This window comes from Scomber scombrus, chromosome 1 (assembly GCF_963691925.1).
Source record: "Scomber scombrus chromosome 1, fScoSco1.1, whole genome shotgun sequence".
Taxonomy (NCBI): Eukaryota; Metazoa; Chordata; class Actinopteri; order Scombriformes; family Scombridae; genus Scomber; species Scomber scombrus.
This window is the reverse complement of record NC_084970.1, coordinates 24326640-24350174: the sequence shown is the minus strand read 5'-3', so window position 1 is coordinate 24350174 and position 23535 is coordinate 24326640. Positions and strand designations below refer to the sequence as shown.

The 23535-nt window shown below is 38.0% G+C and overlaps 2 protein-coding genes across 2 annotated transcripts in view; both read left to right on the top strand.

Annotated features, from left to right (window-relative positions):
- Positions 1 to 3404: 3404 nt before the first annotated feature.
- efnb2a (ephrin-B2a) lies at positions 3405 to 11623 on the top strand. The gene is made up of 5 exons (XM_062415993.1): positions 3405 to 3511; positions 4243 to 4526; positions 6131 to 6223; positions 8302 to 8412; positions 9403 to 11623. The coding sequence occupies exons 1-5, from the start codon at positions 3405 to 3407 to the stop codon at positions 9780 to 9782; spliced, it is 975 nt and encodes a 324-aa protein (XP_062271977.1). The 3' UTR covers positions 9783 to 11623.
- A 9780-nt stretch (positions 11624 to 21403) lies between these two features.
- gpc5a (glypican 5a) overlaps positions 21404 to 23535 on the top strand; it is a 118088-nt gene continuing 115956 nt past the window's right edge. Inside the window, exon 1 of the mRNA XM_062430722.1 lies at positions 21404 to 21557. Coding sequence (XP_062286706.1) covers positions 21404 to 21557 — 154 coding nt within the window. The remainder of the gene's footprint in view (positions 21558 to 23535) is intronic.

Genomic DNA, 23535 nt, shown 5'->3' with positions numbered 1-23535 from the left:
TAGTGAGAGAATGGTGGCTTTGACACAAATCAAAGAGTGCAAGGATTTTTAAAAATGGGGGCTGATTAGACATGAACAATTTACAGTCTTATGCTCTGAAAGATTTGAACCTAAACAGAACAGTGAAAAATATATTCTATTAAATTAAATGGCAGGTAGTTTTATTGTTATACATTCTCCAAAACCTTTGCTCTCATATCGTAACATATCTCAAGTCTAGGATCGCACAAAGTTCACTGAGTGATTCATGTACCAGTAAAACATTGCAGTTCAAAAATAGAAATGATCTCTGAAAGCTAACATGTCAGTGATCATTGTGTCTGTCACCCCCTGCAGGACTTTCCCCAACAGTGGGAGCACAAGCAGTGAGGTAAGCATGTGGGTGATGAAACAGCCATCAAGTCTTGTCCCAGGTTGAGGTTAATGCTAATCGTGATAGGGGTTGTTCATTACCAGACACCTAACATGTTAGCATTAGCTTCGCCTTTGGGAGATCTCACACAAACTAATTGAAGATCATCACTAAGGCAGCCACAGCCCAAAACTGCCAATGCTGCTACTGGGAGGAAGAAGTCATGGTATGACTTAGGAATATGACGGATAGACCTAAAGTGAAACCTGCATGGACTAACTGCTCACACACGTACACACACATGTGGCACCTAAGGGCACCTTTAATGCTTCTAACACATCTTTAATTTAATTTTTATTTGGGACAGCAAACATTGGAGTTGCATTTTTTTTCTTTCAGACAAAAGGTATATTCATATTTTTCTATTTTTGTGAAAACTAAATTTGCATGACTTTGTGTTGTATGAGCAGCATCTTTCTTGTAAGTGTATATTGTCATCTGACTGCCTGACAAGAAAATAAAATCAACCTTATTTGAAACTCATGTATCTGAAGTTTGTTTAAGACCATAAGTCAGACTTGTATATTTTGGTGTTTACGTAAGAAAAAGTCTGTACGTCTGTTCTCTGTGTATTTGATGTCGAGGTTTAAATGAATTATAAATATGAAAGATGTTACCAGCACTTTGAACGCACAGCCCAGTCTGTTCCCCGTACACAAACAGACATTTCAGTGCAGTTCACTGCTGTAGTCGCATGTGCATTTGTATATTTGTATTCACATATTGTTACTTTAGCTGTTAGTGACATAGATATGATTAGCATCTTTGTTACCTCTGACATGTTTACATCTTGTATGTTATACTTATATTCATTAATGTGCTCTGTCTTGTATCATATGATAATTAAATACATTTGTGTAATCTTTTAAACCTTTTTATTAGTTCAGATTCCCTGAAAATGAAGGATTATAGCATTGTCTTATTGATTACAGCTTTCCCTTAAATGCAGAATATACAGGATTTTAAAGAAAATCCATCCCAACCCATCCACCAACAATTTAATCTGGTTTAAAATAATGGAAATCATATGAATTTCAATGTATTTGGTGGAATTCACACAACTTTTAGGAGTAGATGGACATCTTTATTTCCTGATCTCATTCAAGTCTGTGTGTGTACTGGGCGGACTGGGTTCATTTGAGGTGATCACTGAGTCACAGCTTTCATTCGATTTTTTATTTGTCACCACTCATCTGTACTTTCCTGAACTTCCTCTCTGTGTTATTCACTGAGAAAGCATCAAATATGAGGTTTTTTGTCCATAGGTCTGGTAGAATTTGGCATGTATGAAGAAGTTACTAAGCACTAAGGAACAGGTGCCCAACCTCTGACCTAGGTTTCGAAGGGGTCTTTCAGAATCTACAAACAGGACAACCGAGCCTGCTTAAAGAAACAGAAACATAACACCAGCTGTTGTTATATCACCTATTTAGTCAGGAACTCCAGACAGCTGGATATCGACAGATTCATTGTGCACGTGGTGAAGGGGCTGGTAGTACTCCAAGATGGCCTTTTAAGTACTCTAAAGTATATGAGGTATAATTTCAGAAAGTATATATTTTTTCACTTGGGTAACCTTAGCATGAATCCTACAACCATGTTACAACACCAAACACATAACTTCAGCAGAGCATCAGGAAACTGAACAAAACCATTGCAAAATGACAAAAACCCAGCAAAAATACATTTTTATCCTTAGCAATGAAATCACAATTATTCCTATAATTTTAGATCAAATGTATTTCTTTTGTCAGCTTATCCCAGAGGAGGAGATCTTCTTACCTTCAAGAGAGACGACCTCAAAGATGAGCAAGGCAGGAGAGTCAGTTGGAGAGTACAAAGTGCAGTCTGTGCAAAAACACACTCTATATGGTTCAAATGGATTCAGGGTGGTCTCAAAGGGGAGAACTAAAAAGACTAAGACAAAATGCAGATCGAAAAAAGGCATTGAGATGTCTCTGTTAATCATTTATGGTCTTGTAAGGTTTACCCATGTCCTGTTACAAACATCTGTTCTCATCAGAATAACAGAAGGGGGTGGATCAGTTGCAGTAAACCATTTGATAACTGGTTAGAGGTGTGATGTGTAATGTTACACCTACGTCATGTTCTTGAATATACACGGTCTGTGTGTGTGTGTGTATATATATATGTATATGTGTGTGTGTGTGCATATATATATATATATACACACACACACACATAGACATATACATACTGTATGTGTGTATATATATATGTATATGTATACACTATATACTATATACATTAACATGTATTCACATGAGAAGTATCAAGAACATGAAATGGTTTAAAGACAACAAGGTGAATGTTCTGGAGTGGCCGAAACAAAACCCAGGCCTCAATCCAATAGGGAAACCTTACACACACACACACACACACACACACACACACACACACACACACACACACACACACACACACACACACACACACACACACACACACACACACACACAGGTTGTATTTATATGTATAATGGGTGTGTTGTAAATATTAATGTTGCTTAAGGTTTTTTAAAATACATTTTTTTTTAAAAAGGTTATGTAGAGATAAAATCAACAACTACTGTTTCCATCCAAGTTCTTTTTCATGGATATTGATGCTAATGTGAAGAAATTTAGATGAGTGATGAAAAAATGTGTCAACCAGACCGGGTCTCCCCTACGCATGAGCCTGCTTATGGGCGGACCGGTCAGTCAGCTGATGACTAAAATACTCCACACAATCTCTGTCCTCAATACATGGATTTCGTCACACGAATGGTTTTCTAGCCAATTACGCACAATGTGGAAAAAATCCTACAAGTGCAGGAGGAAGACTCGCAACTTGATGGGCTCTTGCTCAGGGATGTGTCCTCTGCGCGCACCTGGAGCCACTGGAGACATGCAGAGGCGACAGGTTTTAGCCAGTTTTAACTCTGTTTCATGATACCGAGCTGCTGTGTGACTACCTGCGATTTATTCCTGTGATGGGGACAGTCACATGGAGCTGTGGTGCCGTGATCCTGCTGGCCATCATTTGCTCATGTCGTGCCATCACTCTGGAGTCCATCCACTGGAGCAGCTCCAACACAAAGTAAGCGGGTCAATCAGTTTCACACTTGGAGGAAATGAGGCAACTTTATGCTGCTGCTTTGTCCCTGTAATGCGACCTAAACAGGGCAGAAGCAACAATGTTTTTACTGTTTGATATTTGATATGTAGAGCTAAAAAAATAGTGAATTAATCAATCAATAATAACTGATTCATTGTTTAAATGCTAAACATTCTCTGGTTGCAGCTTTTCTAAGGTGAAACCTGGCTTTTTTTTCTCTTCTCTGTTTTATGGTATTGAAAATTGAATGGGGCTGCAAGTAAGCATATTTATCTGTTAATTCACGGATTATTTTCTCCATTAATAAATGAACTGTTTATTGTTAGAAAATAGTGAAAAATGCCCAACGCAATACTTGAAGCCCTAGCTGTTCTTTTTTTGAATAACAATTTTTTTTTATCACCAAGAAGTGAAAAGTAGGACATTTTTCAGATTTTTCCCCCCTTGAAAAATGAATTATTGAATTAAATAATACCTTGATTATCAAAATAGTTGTTGATTAATTGACTGTTGACCAACTAATCAATTAGTAGTCTAATTGTTCCAGATCTAAAATGAAATATGTATGGGTTTTGGACTGTTGGTTTTTGGAACTTGTGTTTTGTTTTGAAATAGTAATGTGTGTGTGTGTGTGTGTGTGTGTGTGTGTGTGTGTGTGTGTGTGTGTGTGTGTGTGTGTGTGTGTGTGTGTGTGTGTGTCCCACCTTGCACAGATTTACTCCAGGTCAGGGTTTGGTCCTCTATCCTCAAATAGGGGACAAGATGGACATTGTGTGTCCCCGGGCAGACGCTTCCTCGGGTGGAAAGGAGGAGTTCTACCGGGTGTATCTGGTCTCTCGAAGTCAGATGGAGAGCTGCACCATTGACAAGACGGACACACCCCTGCTGAACTGTGACAAGCCTCACCGGGACGTCAAGTTCACGTTTAAGTTCCAGGAGTTCAGCCCCAACCTCTGGGGGTTGGAGTTCCTTAAAGGGAAGGACTATTATATCACCTGTAAGTCTGTGTGTGTGTGTGTGTGTGTGTGTGTGTGTGTGTGTGTGTGTGTGTGTGTGTGTGTGTGTGTGTGTGTGTGTGTGTGTGTGTTTAACCTCACAGCTCATGCAGCTCAGAAATGATACCAGAGTGCATTCATGTATGTCTCGCTGCAGATGATCATCTTAAAATCAGCAGAATGGAGACACAAGCTGCTTGTTCCTACAGGTGGAACAGCATTTGAATCTTTTGCTAGCAACTGTTTCTTTTTTTCCCCTCCTCATCCTCCTCTTCCTCCTCCTTCTCTTCAAAGAAGAGGAAGCCATCATCCTTGCCTCCCTCTCAATTTGTCAGTTCGCGTGAGAATCAAAAATGTGGCCTCGTTATTGGACCGCTGTCGGTTAAACCAGCATCTTAGTGGCAAGTGATGCATGAGATAGTGAGCAAGTCTGACCATGTAGCCTCATCCACCTCACCACGCTCTGACAGCACACTTCGCTCTGGCAGGGCAGTGTGATTCCAAGGGCTTACATGCCCCAAATCACACAAGGCTTTTACAGCATCAGGCAGATTTGATGGGAGCTTTCATGGCAACGCGGCTTGTTGCCTGTGAGATGTTGTTATCTGACCTAAATGCTCCTAACAAGTCTATGTGAGTGTGTGTGTGGGAGTGACAGGGGTGACGGAGAGTTCTTGGTGTGTGTGTGTGTGTGTCTGTGTTTTAGTGATTGCTATGTTGGTTAGCTGCTGAAATAACAACACATTTATTAATGTTTCCACTCACCCATTTTGAAATGATTGGTTGAGTCATCAATTAGTTGATCTAAAGACGAATAATGAATTGTTTAAGTAATGTATAAATCCAAAATATGAAACTTTCAGCTTCTTCTTTTTCTGATAGTAAATCAAATATTTCAGTCGTTCTGACAAAACAAACAGTCAGCATGGGTTTTAGTGACTTTTAATCAGCATTTTTCAGTGTTTTCTGACATTTTAATGGCTGAACAATCAACCATTAATCAAAAGAATAATTGTCAGATTTAGACATTAAGAGACATTTAGAGCTGCAAAGATTAGTCAATTAATTGATGAGTCAATGGACAGAAAATGAATCAGCAGCTATGTAGATAATTGAATAATCGTGTTAGTAATTAAGCAAAAATACTCAGTTGTTGCAGCTTCTCAGATGTGAGAATTTGAGCTTTTCAGCATCGTACATTATAGTAAACTGAGTAACTTTGGATTTTAGACTGTTGGTCAGTTATTTAAAGATTACCTTCAGCTTTAAGAAATAAGGATGGACATTTTCTTCATGTTCAGACATTTTATAGATAAAACAATTAATTAGTCAAGAAAGTAATTGGCAGATTAATTGATAGTGAAAGTAGTATCAGCCCTAGATGAATCTTTTGTGGTGTTTTTACATGTGTGATTATCTATTTACTGCAGGTACTTTCACTGTGTGTGCTACTTACGTCTGCATTTTCTTGTGTGTATGCGATGCAACATTCAGCAGCAGTTGGCTGAAGCTTACTGCATTGCTCTATAATCTTGTATTATGATGATTATGTGAAGTATAAAAAGTCAAACAATTATTTTATGTTTGCCTCCTCACTCTGTATCAGCCACATCTACAGGCTTCCTGCAGGGTCTGGATAACACTAATGGAGGGGTGTGTAGAACCAAATCCATGAAGCTGGTGTTGAGAGTCGGCCAAAGTAAGTACTTTGTGATTGTGTGTGTGTGTGTGTGTGTGTGTGTGTGTGTGTGTGTGTGTGTGTGTGTGTGTGTGTGTGTGTGTGTGTGTGTGTGTGTGTGTGTGTGTGTGTGTGCTTGGCCTAGTGTGAATGAAAGACATAAACAGGGAGACGTGATAATAAGACAAACAATGCTTAAATGATCAATATCACAGTTGTTTGCTTCTGGATATTAAACGTGTAATGCAATAATATCACCTCCTCTCTGGATCACTAAGTGGTCAGATGATCTACATTATCCATTCATTCTTTTGAAGAGAGATTGCCATCATGAATTATCTCAAATCCCTAATTCAAACCACTGGCAGCTTAAGGCCATCAGTATTATCTTGCATGCAATCAGTGGGACTGGCTGTGGAAGTCAATCCTTTTTTTTTTTTTACCCTGTATTAACATCTGAACAGCCAATGGTCCATTTTTATAATTTTCTGGTCTTATCACATAGCATTAAAATGTAATAAACCAGATTATAAACATATTCACTTTGTTCTATTTAAATAAATAAATCACTGGCACACAAAAACATACTGTGCTTTTTTATTTCTTGTAACTTTATAACAGCTGATTGTTTATAAGAATCTTACCATTTTGTTTGGCGACTTATGACACATATTAACAAATATGCATTATAAAGAAAAACACTGTATCTGTGTGTGTTGCTAAACACTTTCAAGAGATGAATTTCTTTCAGCCCTAAAAATTTAATTTTTGACCTCAGAAACTTGAAGTATTATTCATATGAATAATTAAAGTATTTGCCTTAGAGATGAAAAATCAGCATTTTGTGTGCTTTTCATCTGATCTTGAAAATATGCAGCTGCTTTCTCGCTGTGTTTACAAACACTGCTGCTGTAAACAAGTCTTTAACAGCAGCAGAAAACATTAATAACTTTAAGGTTTAGTTGTAATCTTATGTTAATCCTAACATATATATTAAAAGTCCTGTCAATCAGTGCGGGGAGTCCCTGCGGTTTTCAGCCATGTGCTGTGGTTTTTGATGGTAGTCTAACATGCTTGTGTAGATTTGTATTCGCTGATCATGCTTTTGAATTTAAATTAAAAATCTAATCATATAATTATTTTGTACATTAATGCTAAATGCAATGATGAATGAATGATAATGCACTGAAAAAAGCTTACTATGCTAAAAATGTGTATTAATCCTTGATGATATTTCAAAGAAAGAAATTCAGATTGTTAATTGGATATAGCTACTGGGAAACTGGTGTCACTGGCACATACAGTAGTAGATAATATTGGTCAATAATCACGAATGTTGGAGTTTACTTTTTACTCTATCTATCTATCTATCTATCTATCTATCTATCTATCTATCTATCTATCTATCTATCTATCTATCTATCTATCTATCTATCTATCTATCTATCTATCTATCTATCTATCTATCTATCTATCTATCTATCTATCTATCTATCTATCCATGATATATAACACTGTAAATGGAGTCATTTTGCTTAATGAATACTTTTACTCTTGATACTTTGAGTACATTTTGCTGCCAGTACTTTCACTTCTGTAAAACTTTGAGTCAGGACTTTTACTTGCAACAAAGTATTTTTTTCATTGTGGTACTCCAACTTGTAAAAATCTCAGTACTTTTTGGTCCTCTGGTGATTTCCTAAATGTTCCTTAATTCCCTTTGAAAAAGTGTGAATTTCCTGCATTCAGTTATATGCCATGCTAGATGTGTAGGTGGAGAAAGTGCTGAAGCATTAGTGATAGTTTTTCCAGTCAAGAAAAAATGAGTGTGACAGCTGTGACTCAAAACACTACTTCTCTGGTTCATTGAGGTCATGAAATAGTTGATCTGCTTCCTGTGTGATTAATTAACATCAGTAATCAATCCAGTAATAAGTTCTTCTTTTTTTGGGGACTGACATCAAACTCACGGTTCAACAAAGGTTGCACTGGAAACATTTTGGCCTGACGTAACATCACCTACACAGAAATAACCAAGACATGTGAGATGTAGTGCTGATGCGGTATGTTAACTGCTCAACCGTCCTGCTTTGTTCCAGGCGCTTCCGATCCACCTTCAACACTCCAGGATTCCCCCACCCGGTTTCCACCCACACGACCGAAGTCTAAGGACCCTTCCCCAAAAGAGCAGGATAACAATGGCAAAACTGGTAGGAAGATAAGCCAGAGATTTTTTTCTGCTTGTTAAATTGAACTATTTGCATTTTGACACACAGGAGTTTTGTGTTTTTGTGTGCACATTGTGTGTTTACAGCTTTTTAACGGATCATTTCCCAAAGCACACACACACACTGTACATTTATTTGTGTATCTGTATTTGTGCAACTGTGGGGGTAGAGATAATAGTAGGGCTGTAACTAACAATTATTTTCGTCATCGATTAATCTGCAGATTCTTTTCTTTATTGATTTATTCATCTTTTAGTCTTTAAAAAAGATATTAATATTATTATTATTAAAAGTATTATAATTTTTACAAAACCTACGTTAACATATTCAAAAGTGTCTGTTTTAGTCAAACAGCAGTCCTCAACCCCAAAAATATTCAGTTAAATTTGTGATTAGTTTTCTGACATAATCATATTGTTAGATGATACATTTAAATATAAGTATGTAAGTATAAGTATGCTTTGTAAATTACCTGTCAGTATGTGCAGTTTACTGTATTTAAGGTAAGTGGAATTAAAGCACTGGCATTATTTCAGAAATATGCAAAGATTTGTCCTTACTGATATCCTGCGCTTGCACACACTAAATACATTTGAAAAAGAACAAAAAAGACCACAAATTGTATCCAAACTGATAAACTTGGAACCAAGAAAACTGTCTTTATTTTTTGGCATCATTTCTTCTTTCACGTTTCAACTATCTATTCAAACCTTCAGGGATTGTGACTCATTGGGCCATTCAGTGTCAGTGAAAGGCAGCAGACTGTTTACCAGTATGACACTAAAGATTAGAGCATATTCTCTGGTGTCCAGCTTTGACAGAGGTTTTCATGTTAACACACACTGATCAGGATGTACCAGGGCATAAACTGAGTGAAATTGTTTTTATATCTCTGTGTCGCGTGTCCTGATTTACTCTTTCATCTCTGTTTCTCCTTCCTTTTTCGGTCTCTCATGACAGACGCAGGCTCAGAAACAGGACAAACAAACCCCAGTGGCAGCGGTGGCTCTGAGCCAGGACTGTTCATGTGGGTTGTCTCTGTCTGCGTGATCGTCCTTCTGGTCATCATAATTCTGCTGGTCCTGCTGTGGAAGTACCATCGCCGTCACTGCGTCCCAGATAGCCAGCAGTCTGCCTCTGTGTCCCTCAACACTTTGACTGTACCAAAGCGGGACAGCATCAGCAGCGACAACAACGGCTCAGACCGCAGCGAGGTTGTCTGTCCTCTGCGGGCTTCTGATGGCATGATCTGTCGTCATTATGAGCGCGTGAGCAGTGACTACGGGCCCCCTGTGTACATAGTTCAGGAGATAACGCCACAGAATCCCACCAACATCTACTACAAAGTCTAATGTTTGCTGCTGTAATGCCAGTCTTCTGCTGATATTTTAACCGTCGGGGACACACTCAGGCTACACACACTTTTATGGCTACAGTTTGTGGCAGATGAAGAAAAGTCACATGTGGCATGCTCATCTGAGGCCTGTGTTGACTTTACCAGGACAAATGTCAATATTATGCTTGTTTGTGTCTCACTGAACAAAATTCTCCTTTCTTTTTCTTGATTTAGTTAGGAGACCGTCAGAGAGGACTCACATTAGAAACAGACTCTGGTGCTTCGTCACATCTTCGTCATGCATAACTTGTTTCCAGTTTTTAGTAAAAGACGTTGGAGTAAATGCAGTAAATTAATTTGTTTGTTTACATTTTTATTTTTCACAGAGAAAAAAAAGAAAAGCAACACATTCTTGCTGCCAAGACAAAAACAAAGTTTTCACAACTGAATTGTGTAAACTTTGTTTGAAATGTTGTTAAGTGAAATGAAAATCATGATTTTGTTAATTAAAGTTAAAAAAGTTTCAAGGGAATCCACATTGAATCTTTCCGGTGGGTGTTGCTTACAGTTATGTATTTTATATTGTATAATCATCTTTTCAAATGTACAGTAAATATTATTAGAAATGGTTGAAAGATATGTTCACAGTTTTTCAAGTCTGTCTTAAAGCAGGCAGGTGATTATTAGCTCACTGAGAGTTTTGTTCCTCCTGTTCAGACTGACTGTTACTAGATTTTCTCCAAATGCACTTTGGGGACAAAATCCACAGTCCTTGTTTTGAGCAGAAATGTATTTTAATGTTTATCTGAAAATACCATGAAACTTCAGCCATCTAAATTAGTCAAATAAAGTGGATATGTTCCACATTTACAGTCTTTTTTTACAGAAAAATTCCCTCTTTGTATCTCGACAGACTGTTTTCCTGTTCAGCTGTGGAAGAACTGTAACAAAAAAAGCGGATTTTGTGCTACTTTGAACGGCTGAAGCTTCATATGAACTTTAAATAACCTTAAAAATATATACTTTTGCACAGAAGGAGGTTTGTGGATTTTCCCTCATCAGTTACATTGTTAATGCATTATGAAGGGATCTTCTATAGCCAGTATGAACAGGGGGAATGATTAGTGCAAGAAAAACATGTCAATGTTTATTTGGGCACCTGACTGTTGTTTTAGGCCAGACTTGAACAATTGTGAACTGATCCTTTAATGTATATCCAGGGCTGTGACAACAAAAGTCTTCATTTGAAATGAAACTACTTGACACATGAATGGTTTGTTTCTTGTTAAATGTCTGAAAGGTTTAGCTCAAATAATTCTCAAATGTCTCTTCTTCACTGTCTGTGTTTTTTTCTGTTCTCCAAAACCAACAAGAGAAGAAGTCAAAACAATTGACATAAAAAGACAGAAAATTAAGAGATTATAGTAACAAAATGGTTACTATGGAATTGGAAAACACTGCTTATAAATCACAGCCCATGTCTTCAGCGTCTTTAGTTGCAAAGTTACAAAAACAGCACAGTTCACTATTCATTAATCTGATGATTATTTTTTTTGGATTAATTAATTAATTCTATGTGTAGAAAATGTCAGAAAATTGCGAAAAATGTCAATTAATGTTTCCCAAAACCAAAGAAATTAATTTTTAATATCATAGGGGACGGAATGAACCAGAACATATTCAAAACTAAGAAGCTGAAACCAGTGGATTACGTCTTTTATTCCTAAAAAAATCAAAATGACTAATTGATTCTCAGTTGTAAATAATTTTCTGTTAATTTACAAGTCAAATAATTGACTAATTCTTGCAGCTCTAACTTTAAGCAATTGAAAGTTACAGCAGCACATAGGTTGCATATGTTACTTCAATCATTTCAGCAGTTTGTGGAGAAAAAAACATAATTATGAAAATAATAAATAATGATTAATAAATTGTGAAAAGCTTAAATTCATTGGATTACATTTACAGAATTATAATACATGTTTGGTACATGTTTTTCGCAGTTTTTGAGGTGGACGTTTTTTTTTTTGCGGAGGATTGGATGACTGAGTTTAGACATTGCTCAGAGGAGCACGTCTCATCATTACACTTCTAATGATGCGCTTGGGATAGAGACTGTCATTCTGCAGTGAACAGCACCATGGTGAGTGTCTCATCATGTCCTATTGGGTTCAACAAGCAAAATGTTCGTTTGTGTGTGAGAGAATATTTTAAAATTTTTCCAGGTTTCTCTCATACAAGTAATCTTGACACAAAAAGTAAGATTTTCTATACAATTGCAACGACCAGAATTAAAAATCTCAGATTGGTTATTTTATATGTTTCTCTAAACCTCTTATGCATGAAAGTATATAGCAGTTGCAGTTCAACAAATGTGTGTAATCTATTCTATAAGACATCAAACAAATGGAAATCTTTTTAAATGTAAAAAATCTCAGCATTTAATTGTGTCCCAGTCTCTCCTGTGGCGCTGTGCACAGCATCCATGGGTGAACATGTTTCATGCTCCTTCAGCCACATCATGCCGCACATTTTCAACCTGTCAGCTTCCATGAGCTTCCTCTCCACCGGGGACACTGTTGCTTCTGAATGCAAGAAGCCAGGCTGGAAGGTCTATACAGGACATGTGCTTTGTGCTTTAAACAAGGACACAGCTCAGCTACAATCAAACAACAGGGAGCATAGATGAAATTAATTTTAAAATGACATATTTTGCAGTGAGTTATAGTTATATTTTCTATGATGCACTCGTTTTTGGTCTAATACATTAACCTTAATAAAAACAGAAGATGACAGGCATGCACTGCATCATTCTTATCCTGCAGCAAAATGCAATTTCTCCACTGGCAAGAGATGTATTTAAAATATCTGAGAGAGAATTAAAGGAAAATGTGTCAAGATAACTTCATTACTGCTTAAGGACTTCTTTAACAGAACAGTGTGTTTGTGTGTGTGCCAACTTAAATTACCATTAATGTTTTCAGGAGTAAAACACATACTATCCAATACCACAACTCATTCAGACAAAAAAAGAAATTCAATCACTTTGGAGCTGAAATGGTATGATACATTGTGAAAAACAATATAACACAAATTAGCTTCTGACTCTGAAACATTGGGGAGTGTGTTCATTGTCTTCTCTCTCTCTCTCTCTCTCTCTCTCTCTCTCTCTCTCTCTCTCTCTGTGTGTGTGTGTGTGTGTGTGTGTGTCTTCCCACCCCCTTGCTTCAAGTGATCCATGCTCTTGCGAGATGTTTTTGTCCTATGTGAAGCTTCACAGCTGAATGGGCCGTGGTTGAGCGAGGTGAGTTCAGTTGACCCTGGGGTCACGCAGAGACAATGGGTAGCCAGGCCTCTATAGGAAGAACAAAACAGAGACCCCCGGGCTCATGGCCCCTGTCGTGGGAGGAGCCTGGTTATGGTAGGCCATTTTAGAAAATAGGGGCAGAAGTGGTGCTGCATCAAAGGGGATGTTTTGGATCTCAACTACAGGCTTGAAAGTCACAAGTGCTACCAGCACGATGTATTAAATTGCCCATTTTACCTGTGAAGTCTTTTCTCAGCTCACTTTAATGCTGCAGAAAAACAATGATTTCATGACTTCATGTGCAGCTGTATTGTCCACACGTATCACTGCTTTTCCTTTATCTTGATCCCAAATCACATAATCTAAAGAGTATCCTTAAATGTTTTATTTTTAACCCTGATCTCATATATAGATTGGTCTTTAACTATAATTTGTGCAGAGAGCATATAGAGCTTGCAGAGGAGGAGTGGGGGGGTTCTAGTAAGGCGAGCCGTAAGCTTTTATCTGACCACATGGGACGATGTGAAGTCTACAACCTCCCTGGTCCACCCACCCCCCACCTCACTTCCATATGCAGAGGAACTAACCCCACCACTGGCTTTGTGTGGGGGGTTGGGGGTCATGACTGAGCGCTCCCACTCCCACAGTGTGCCCAGAAAAATGGAGGAGAAGAACAGATAATTTTGTTTTCAAGTTGCTGCTAAGTTAGAAAAGTGGAAATTACAGCTCAATCACACACGTCTGGCAAAACATCCTGAGGCCTCCCTGGCTGTGGACACTACGCAAAATTTACAGCAACATCAACATGCAGCGCAAAAGACACTTTAACAGTTAAATATTTAAAAGGTTGAACCTGAATGTGCTGTGAATGAATACTTCCGTCTCCTTTCTTAGACTCTGTGTGTTGCATAAAGATGATTTTAAAAAACACAACAGAAAACAGTGATGGGGAAGTTGGGGTTTTGTGCTTCCTCTTTACAGTTGAATAGAAATCATGTCATTGTAGTACAGTATTTAGTTGGCTAGTTCCATCTGCTGGCCAGCTACCATACTGTATCTCGTTCATATGTTTGTGACAATTTAAAGGATTTAACACAGAGCAGAAGATAAAACCAGCAGCAGATTGAGCCATGTTCATTGTTTTCACATCCACTTTGGGAAAATTGCTGTATTGAAAGGTAAATGTCACTCTCTGATTTTCATCGAACCCCCATTATACTAAGGGGTCCAGTTTAATTGAAGGAAAGGTGATCATGAATGTGTCAGCTTCCCAGGTTGAAGGCATCATTCTGTGTCTTTGTCATTAAACGCCAATGCATATGTATGGCTGGAAAACACTTCTTTTATCATTTATGTAACTTTACCCAAATCTTTGTATCGTGAACAAAGACATTTTCCCCCTCTTTTCCTCCAAGCCACAGGAAACTCAATCTGTAGTTTTACAACGGAAAATAGAGTGAAAATAAAGTCTAGTGAGGGGTGCCGTGGCTGTTACACAATGTATTAATTTTAAGTTAACGGAAAGTGGCCTAAATTATGTTAAATGATTGAATACTCTTAGACTTTGTCTGGTGATGAAAAGCTAGAACTTTTACATTAAAGTACAAATTCAAGGCCCTGTTCATCTCCAAACTTAACACATTAGAAAACACAAAACATCAATGTTTGGGAGCTTATTCAATACAGTTTATACATACATGTCACTGCACAAATAATTCTTATTTCTAAAAATGCAGAATAGTGCTTGAACGTTAACTTTGAAGACTGCATAACAGGTGTGTCACGATCTATGTATGTTGTGTATTTTACAGTACAGTATTGTAATAATTATTTAATTTCACACGTTTAAACAATATCTTTTGTTTAAGTGATCAAGCAGCCAAAGTGTGGGGGGTTCAGTCTGCATGGGCCCTGTCCTGCCAGAGGGCCCTGAATTTGTTGCAGTACTTGACTGCTCATCTGTTGTGGTTTGATAGCTGATGCCTCATGGTCACATCATCTCTATGATATCCAGCTGTTTTGTTTTCAATCAGAGAAGAAAGCACGGCCAGGAGATGTGCATATTGTGAGCATGAAATGATACAAATATTTTGATTTAGTTCAGAGTCGAGCAGTGAATCACAAAAAGCAGTCATGATTATAAACAGTTTATAATCCTAATTAAATTTCAATTAGTGTAATTTTTCACACAGCATGAACCAAACAGACAAGTGTCTGTAGTTTCAATCATTTTAGTTTATTTTATGAAATGTTCTTCTGCATTTTGCCTTGAATTGTTTTGAAGGCAAAATGCTAAAACATTACCAACAGACTAATGTTCAAATTGGTTTTACTAACTTAAAACAATTATTTAAATTTGTTCTACAACTTCTTTATCTGACTCATTTTTATATTTCACTTACTGTGTCCTGATTATTATGAAATCAAATTTCTACTTCAATTACACATGTTTTGAAGCTAATTTTCGTGAAATTATATTTACAATTTTTGTGGGATTTCTGTTGAAGTGTTACTTCTAAACTAAGTAAAGTTAACCTTCCCACAAAACTTGTTGAGTCACTATAAATCAATGTAATACCATATCAAACTGAAATAACAAATGAACAACTTTTCAAAAGATAAACAGAGAAAATAAACTAATCTGACAAAATTATTTAAAAGTGCTTCTTTGAACATTCAAAGATTTATGAAAAGAATATGTTTATTAAACTTTTGATAGCCTTTTATTCTACAACTCACACTCTGGGTTCATAATGGGTGCTTAATGAATTTACTGAATTTCTGTGCTCTAGTTTAGGTGTAGCCTCTAGGTGTTGTTTAAGTTTATATGTTGAAAACACTTGTTCATGTCTTCCAGAGCAAACTTAAAATGAGTACAAATGTTAACTGCTCCACGTGTTTAAATATGTTTGGAAAACAAGTCTTTAACTATAATAACTATAACTATAAACAACAAACTTGTTTAACATGATTATCTATGAGTGTTATTTTTCTTTTCGTTTCACTGTATGTGAGCCGACAAAAACTTAACTTTTTAAAAATTATATATAAATAAATGAGCTACAGGTCGATGCATATGAATATCGTTTAGCAAACTATAGGTCTGATTTTAACGTGTAGTGGAGAAGCAACAGGTTAATTATTCGTTTCATTTTTCTTCATAAAGGCTTAAAATATAAACAATTAAATGATTTCAAGCGACAAAATAGTTTTATACTAGCAGGCGCAGTTATACTGGTGTAAAAAAACGCGTTTAAATGCTTTTTTTTTTAGAGTATACATTTTTTTTAATTATTATTACAATGCATAACTTAAAACTGCATGATTAAACAGACTCCTTCCTGTCAAACATTCATGCATGTAAATCTGTATATTAAAAAAGAAAGATACAAACAACAGATCCCCCTCCTGTTTCTCTCTCCCTCCTCGGTGTGGAGAGGTGGAGGCTGTTTGGTTGGAGATGTGGGTCGGAAGTACCGTAGTTTATGTATGCTAATAGGGAGAGTTGGGGGTTGTAGCTAGATATTTACGTTCAGTGGGAGCCGCCCTTCATTCACCCACATGGTTACCAACTGGTCGCCTTCGCGCCACTTTCCTAACCCGCAATCATTTTTAAGCAGCGTATCTGCGCTATAAATTGACTCTCGATCGGCTCAGGTTTCACTTAATGTCTCGTATTGGTGCGGCGGTAGAAAAGTTTTCGGAATAGTTACGTATTTATTTCCTCTCTTTCTTTTTTTGTCGGCGATAGAAAGAGAGAGAGATATCCTACACGGCGGCCAGCCCAAGCAAGTGAGCGAAGATGGTGGATTTCGGCTGGTGAGTGTCTGCCGAGCGCATGTTTATCGGCAAGGAAGTCGGGGCTTTTGGGGTTATTTTTTCAATCTGTTTCCACGTGTGAAACCTCTTATTGGTGTGTTTCACGTTTGTTTTTTCCACACGTGTTACTATTATACAGGAATTATGCCCAAAAACGAGCGCTTAAATGATATTTTGGCGATGAAAACAGTGCAGCGTGAGGCGCATGGCAGCCCCCTCTCGGCTCCTCCACCATCGAGGGGTAATGAGGGAGATTTGAAAAAGCTTGTCCGGAGATCCTTTTTCTCCGCAACTAGTTGGGGGAAAAACATTTCCGTGACAATCCCGAGTTTGTGTGTGATTATACTGGAGTGCTATTTTGAGAAAAGTAAGTTTGCAAATGTGTTGAATTAGCTGGTGAGTGTCGGGTGCAGTGGTGTGTGAGTTAAAGTGCCCCCCAGAACAAAGCAGCAGCACATGGGGCAGCTGTAGGCCGCGCGTTTTAGCTTAGCTAGCCTAGCCATAGCCGCATAAACCTGAAAGATAAGCAAAATAACCACAAAAAACACTTCTAATAAAGGTGTCTGTACTAATAAATTAAACGCCATAGTGGGTAAATGCAGCTTATCAGCCCGTTAATGTATTTATTTAAAGGCGTGCTCGTTTGTTGTTGGCTAATCGGTGTCTATTTTATTAGCTTGCGAGCCAAAAATATAAAAACGAGCCAGCTTTGTTTTTACTGAAAGCACTCATAGCTGTTTTAGTGTCCTCCTCAGCGAGGCTGAGTATAACTGTGGTGAATATCGCAGGATAAAAAGCCATGTTTTCATCGAGCTAACAGCAGCTAAGCTAACCTGCTAAAGCTATCTTGCTCCTACATGGACGTTTAGGTTTGTTGTTTTTTTTCCTAACAAGCCGCGATACCGCAAGCCACCGCTTTCCCCTCCTTTTGTGACAAACACACACGCTGTTGCAAAGATTTTGGGTGTTAAATGCTAACGTTTTGCGTTTAGCCTGGTTGGTTTTTAAAGTCATTTATGCTAAAGGTTGGCGCACTTCGAGGCGCCATGTTAAAGACGGTGGGGGAGGGGTGAACAACACCGCTCAGTGCGCATGCGCGGCCGTGTCGCAGGGAACGCGGGCCGCAGGCTGCTCATTCATGATTTCTAGTGACCTCGTGCTGCTGTAATAAATCATAACATCTTGTACCACAACAACCAATTCGCCTAATTATCGATCAACCTGTAATATTGATCCTCACTTCTGACGGAGGGAGACGCATATTCCTCGAATTTTAGATATTTAATTACAAGGAATTTCTCACATGTGCTCCACACATCAACATGTGCAGCGTGTAACTGGTTGCAGTATCTTAATAAGCTCTCATGTGTGGTTGTTTTTTTTTTTACCCACAGATCCATCTTGAAGTGAAGATGCCCAAACAAAATTGCAACATGGAGCTGTGTGACTCTTTCCCATGACGCCGGATAGCAGTGATGCTGTCAGTCTGTATTGTCAAAGTGCTTACAGTGCAGGTAGTACTATGTAATATCTACTGCAGTGGAGGCACTTACAGCAATACCCTGACACTGATGTGCAGTTTCTTTTGATGTTACTTGTAATTTTTTGAAGTACCGTCTTTGTGCTAAGGTGCATCTAGTGCAGATAGTGACATAGACTAGCACCTACTGCCCTAAGTGCTCCTTCTGGCATAAGGGGCTGTGATATGCGCCACCAGACCATTCTTAATTTCTAATTGGGCTCAAATTTCTTGCAGTTCTCTGCTAGTTTTGCATAGTTGCACTACAAGAATAGATGAGTTGTGCAAATCTATGCAAAACTGATGGTGGCCTGCTTGCTCTCCACCTGTTTAGATTTTTTTGGTTTTGGGGGTGTCACATCACCCGCAATCTAATGGCCTAATACACCCGTAACACTGTAAAAACCAAGAGTGTTTGCAGTTCTCATCCAGTGACCTCAGTTTCAGCAGTACTAAAGTGCTTATAGTGCAGGTAGTGTTTTGCTCCTATCTACTGCAATGTAAGCACTTGAAGTACTTCTAACTAACTGCATCTTTCTGAAGCTCAGGTGTCCATAATAATCGGGAGTGATCTTTTAATCATTACTTGGTCAGTTTTGCTGGTTTGCATTCAGCTTTAACTGATGTTCGCTGTGCAAATCCATGCAAAACTGACTAGGTTGATGAATTATGTTCTGTCGAGTAAGCAACATAATTATTATTTTTTGTTTAATCACATGACAGTTTGGATAACTGGAACTGTCCCTTCCTGTGCAGGTGGGGATTAGTAGCAATGCTGTGTACCTTGAGGTATTGCACTTGTCCCGGCCTGTGTAGGAATGAGGAGATGAAGCTGACCTGGACCCCACTGTTGATCAGAAACCTAATGTGCTCAAGCTACAGGTCCCGTAATTTGAGATGGTTGTTGTAACCGTACAAAATGCATGTAAGTACTGGTGGATTGTATGTATTCATATGTTGTAAATTAAATTGGTGACACCTTTTCCCCTCTCCATGAGTTCTTTTACCTCTTATGAAAGTGTAAATCTTCAATGAATGGGCTCACAGTTGCAGGTTTGACATGTCCTAACATTTTGGGTCAGAGTTTATAGTTTAAAAATCTTATGTGGCTATTTTATGAAGTTAAACATTAACTTTGTAAGATTGCCCTATAAGATTTTTTTTTTTTTAAATCCCAAAGTTGAGATGTTAATCGTCATGTGATACAGGGTGTTTAGTCAGCAACCTTTTATTTTGCAAACAGATTTTGATTCTCAATTTTTTTTGGGGGGGACAATCTGATTAAACTATTTAGCACTATTATACTAAGTGGTGTCACGTTGACCACCTTTGCCACCAAATTAAGTGAGTGCTGTTGCCAACTAGGTTTATGCATTTATGGTCTAATTCTGTAACATCAATTTGGGTTTGAAGCAGTACCTCAGTGTACGGACAAATTTCAGATCACAACCCTTATTGATAATGTATGTGTGTGTGATACATATCACAAGTGTTTCACACCCAAGAGTGCACTGTGTAGTAAAGGGGACAAATGATGGGCGTTTTCATGCAATTATTTAGCATATAAAGACCTACATGTTTAACAAAATGTTCTCAAACAAGAAGTGAAATGATGTAAAACACTGACAGCAGCTAAAATATGTACTTTGATTAAAGACTGAGTTTGATGTGTCTTCATTAGAAATCACTATATCACACAAGTTACAATGAAGTATGAAATTGAACCACATTTTCTAAAACACTGTCATATCATTTCCTCTTAAAAGAAGTCAAAGGAGTTAATAAACACAGAAACAAGAAGACCATTTTATTCAACCTTTTTGACTGTTCATTTGCATATTTTATCCTAAAGCTACTGACTGAGGTACCCACAGACCTCATAGGTGTACTTTTTGTTATGTCACTGTTTCTTTGTTATTCCAGTTTTTCTTGAATTTGTTGATCAATTTGTTCCTATTGACTTCATATTATTGTTTTCCGTTCCTGTTTTAATTAGTGTTTTTAAAAAATTGAATTCCACCTATGCAAATTTAATAGATGGAGCTATTTATTGAGTCCATGTTTGCCTTTGGTCCTAATTTAGAGTATCACTCTTATCAGGGGGCCGAGGGGCAGTCTGTCAGTCTTTTGAAGACATTTTGTGGAGAGATTGTACCTGGTATTCAGATTACTTTAATTACATAACATAACTAATGTTGTGAGAGGAAATAAGTTCACATTTTGCTGTAATTGTTTCTCACCGTTGTTTATTCTTGAGGTCCCCAAGGGCCCCAGTCAGTAGTCCTTGTATGTTGAATATTTTGGTAGGATGAAAGTTGATAAGAAACGGAAGTGATAAAAATGCCATTCAAATTTCAAACCTCTCCTTTTTCAATTTAACGTTAAGATATAAATAAGAGTAAACAATAACTGTACTTCAATATCTTTAATTACTTCACATTAAGAAAAAAGATCAAATGCAGTACAAAAAAAATGAAAACTGATTTTTAAGTATGATCGTTTTAAAGAATAAAGATCAATAAAAAATACATATACATTATATTCTGATTTTAAATTCATTATTACATAGTGACTAATTCAATCTTTGCAGCCTACAAATAAATCTATTGTCATAAAAAAAATCAATAAATAAACCATGCGGACTGTGACCGGCAGATGGCGCCTCCAGGCTGCCGTCCAGCACCGGATCCAGCAGGTAACGTTACGGTTCCGCCTCTGCTGTCGGTTCAACCAAGTCTGACAACATGCCGCTCAGACACACACTCCTCATACCGCTGCAACTTTCTGTCTGAGTGGATGTGAGTAAATTACCCGGACGTATTTCCTCCACAAGAACAGAGCCGCCTCATACACGCTTAACCCCCTTTAAAGCTGACATGTGAACGGGACTCACCTGAGAGGACTACATGCAGGTTTAGAAGAAACCTCAACTTCCACACAGGCTTTTTCTTTTTGGAGGGGAATTACCCGGCATTTAAAAAAAAAAAATAAAATGGGTGTGCTGCTGCGGACGAACCTCATTTTCTTCCTGGCATGTTTTTGTGGATTAGTGTTTGGAAACCCAAACAGATGCGACGAAGTGCGCAAAGTTTTCCAACTCCGGCAAATAGGACCAAATCAATTATTGCCTTTAAGTCCCAGACAAGGTATGTAGGAGTTCATCATCCAGCCTTTGTAACACTGTCTGCTTCATTGATTGACTGCGTTTTAAAATGAAACAAATCTTAGCAAATCAACCACTAATTGAAACTTGATGCCATGTTTCCTCTTTATGAATATAGCCTATATTTGTCATTTTTACCATCTTCAAAGCATCAACATGTCAACCACTGAAAGCTTTTGAAGTTGCTCAACACGCAATTGCATTTCTCTAGACTGCACTGTCATTTACTGGCTTTTTATTTAAGGACTCTTTGTACTGAGTGAGCTAAACACACCTTTTTCAAGCTCATTTCAGATGCGTGTGTGCAGTTATAATAATAATATAGACAATACAGGATGAGAGCTTTGAGCTGCTTGCACTGCGTCTGTTTGTGTGACTCTTCAGTGGCAACATTTGTAGGAGGGATGTGTCTTAAATCACTGCAAAACTTGTGGAAGTACATAATAGTAATTAACACATTCTCTAATTCATAATCAGATTGTGAGTTAAAGTTCATGCTGTGGGACATGCCTATCATCAGGAATTGGTTTGTACAACGGAACAGCAGATTACTTATCATTGTTTACTTCACAGTTGTGTCCATCACTGTGTTGATAAAATATGTGCTGTTTTAATCCTGTAAAACCAGGAACTAAAGCTGGTGAGATTACTTTTGGTAGTGGTAGGGGAAAAAAAAAATCAACTCAGCCTCTTGGAAAGCAGATAAGTGGCTTGCAGGGATAAACAGGAATTATTTTGTGTAAAGTTAGGTAAACTAGGCTTCAGTTAACTTTCAGAATGCCACCAATAATGTAAATCCACATGATACTTCTACTACAAGATTTAGAGGAATTATGGGTGCAGATTTTTTAATGTGGGCTGTCATTGAGTGGGCTGCTGCTGCTGCTTTGTATTCTTGCTGGAAAAGTAAATCTTAATGGTGTTGACTACCAGCAAGCCGCAAACTGCTCCCTCTAAACTTCATCAAGTTTCCAGCAGCAGATTCAATTGACAGAACACCCTCAAATACCTCTTAAACCTCTAAATAACACTAGCACCACGTCTGCCCCTTAAAAGAGTCTGTGTGGCTGTGTGGTTTTAAACCCCAGGGCTGTAGTGTTTTGCAGAATTGCAACCTGAAAAGTACTTTAAATGATTTTTCTCTGAAATAAATTGTGTGCAGTGGGTGCCTCTCATAGTTTAAGTGATGATAACCTCCTAGTTCATTGGCCACTAACCCTGTAAAAACACTTGCTACTGTTTAAAAATGCACCTCTGCTGACCTTTCTGGCAGGCTCACACTGCTAAAAGTGCAAATGCATCTTGACACTGGAAAGATGCAAATCATTTCCTTGATAGGTTCAGATTAGTATACTGTAATACATCAGATAGTGTAATGAAAGATAGCGAGGAAACAGATATGGATGATCCTTGAGCGTGATGTTTGGAAGTTATCTATAATTGGGTGTGGGCTGGTGAAAAATAACCTCCAGAAATTCCAGGAATCCGAGAGAGCTGTTTCCACGTTTGAGGCTGCCTGTGTGATAAGAAGTGCCAAACAGTCTTCAGTTGAGGTCAGCGCACAGCAAGTCAGAAGTCTATCACCTCGGCCAAAAGGCTGTTGTCTGCCGTGCTGGAAAGTGGAAATAGTTGTGTGAAGCGTTTAGGTTAAAAAAGCAAGACCTGGGGCTCTTTCATGTTGTCTTATCTGGAAGAGTCTGAATTCCTCCACGTGTGCCATCGCCTGCTCTGCTCCCTCTTTTACTCTTGAACCTTGCAGGGAGCTGATAGCGTCTTTGGCAACAGCTCCTTCCACTGTGCCTAGGCTTGTCAGAGAGGCTTTTGCAGAGTTTCTTGGGTCGCTTTTAAGATGTTTTGATTTGATCCTGTATGTGTGCAGATTGCTTACATTTGTCCGTAGTGGAAAATCTGAGACATCTCTTAGGGGAGGCGATAACTCTTTGATACAGATCTTCTCTTAG

Coding starts and splice junctions, on each gene's coding strand:
- efnb2a (XM_062415993.1), top strand. CDS start 3,405: ATGGGGACAGTCACATGGAGCTGTGGTGCCGTGATCCTGCTGGCCATC. Junction 4,527..6,130: donor GAAGGACTATTATATCACCT/GTAAGTCTGTGT, acceptor ACTCTGTATCAG/CCACATCTACAGGCTTCCTG. Junction 8,413..9,402: donor GGATAACAATGGCAAAACTG/GTAGGAAGATAA, acceptor ACGCAGGCTCAG/AAACAGGACAAACAAACCCC.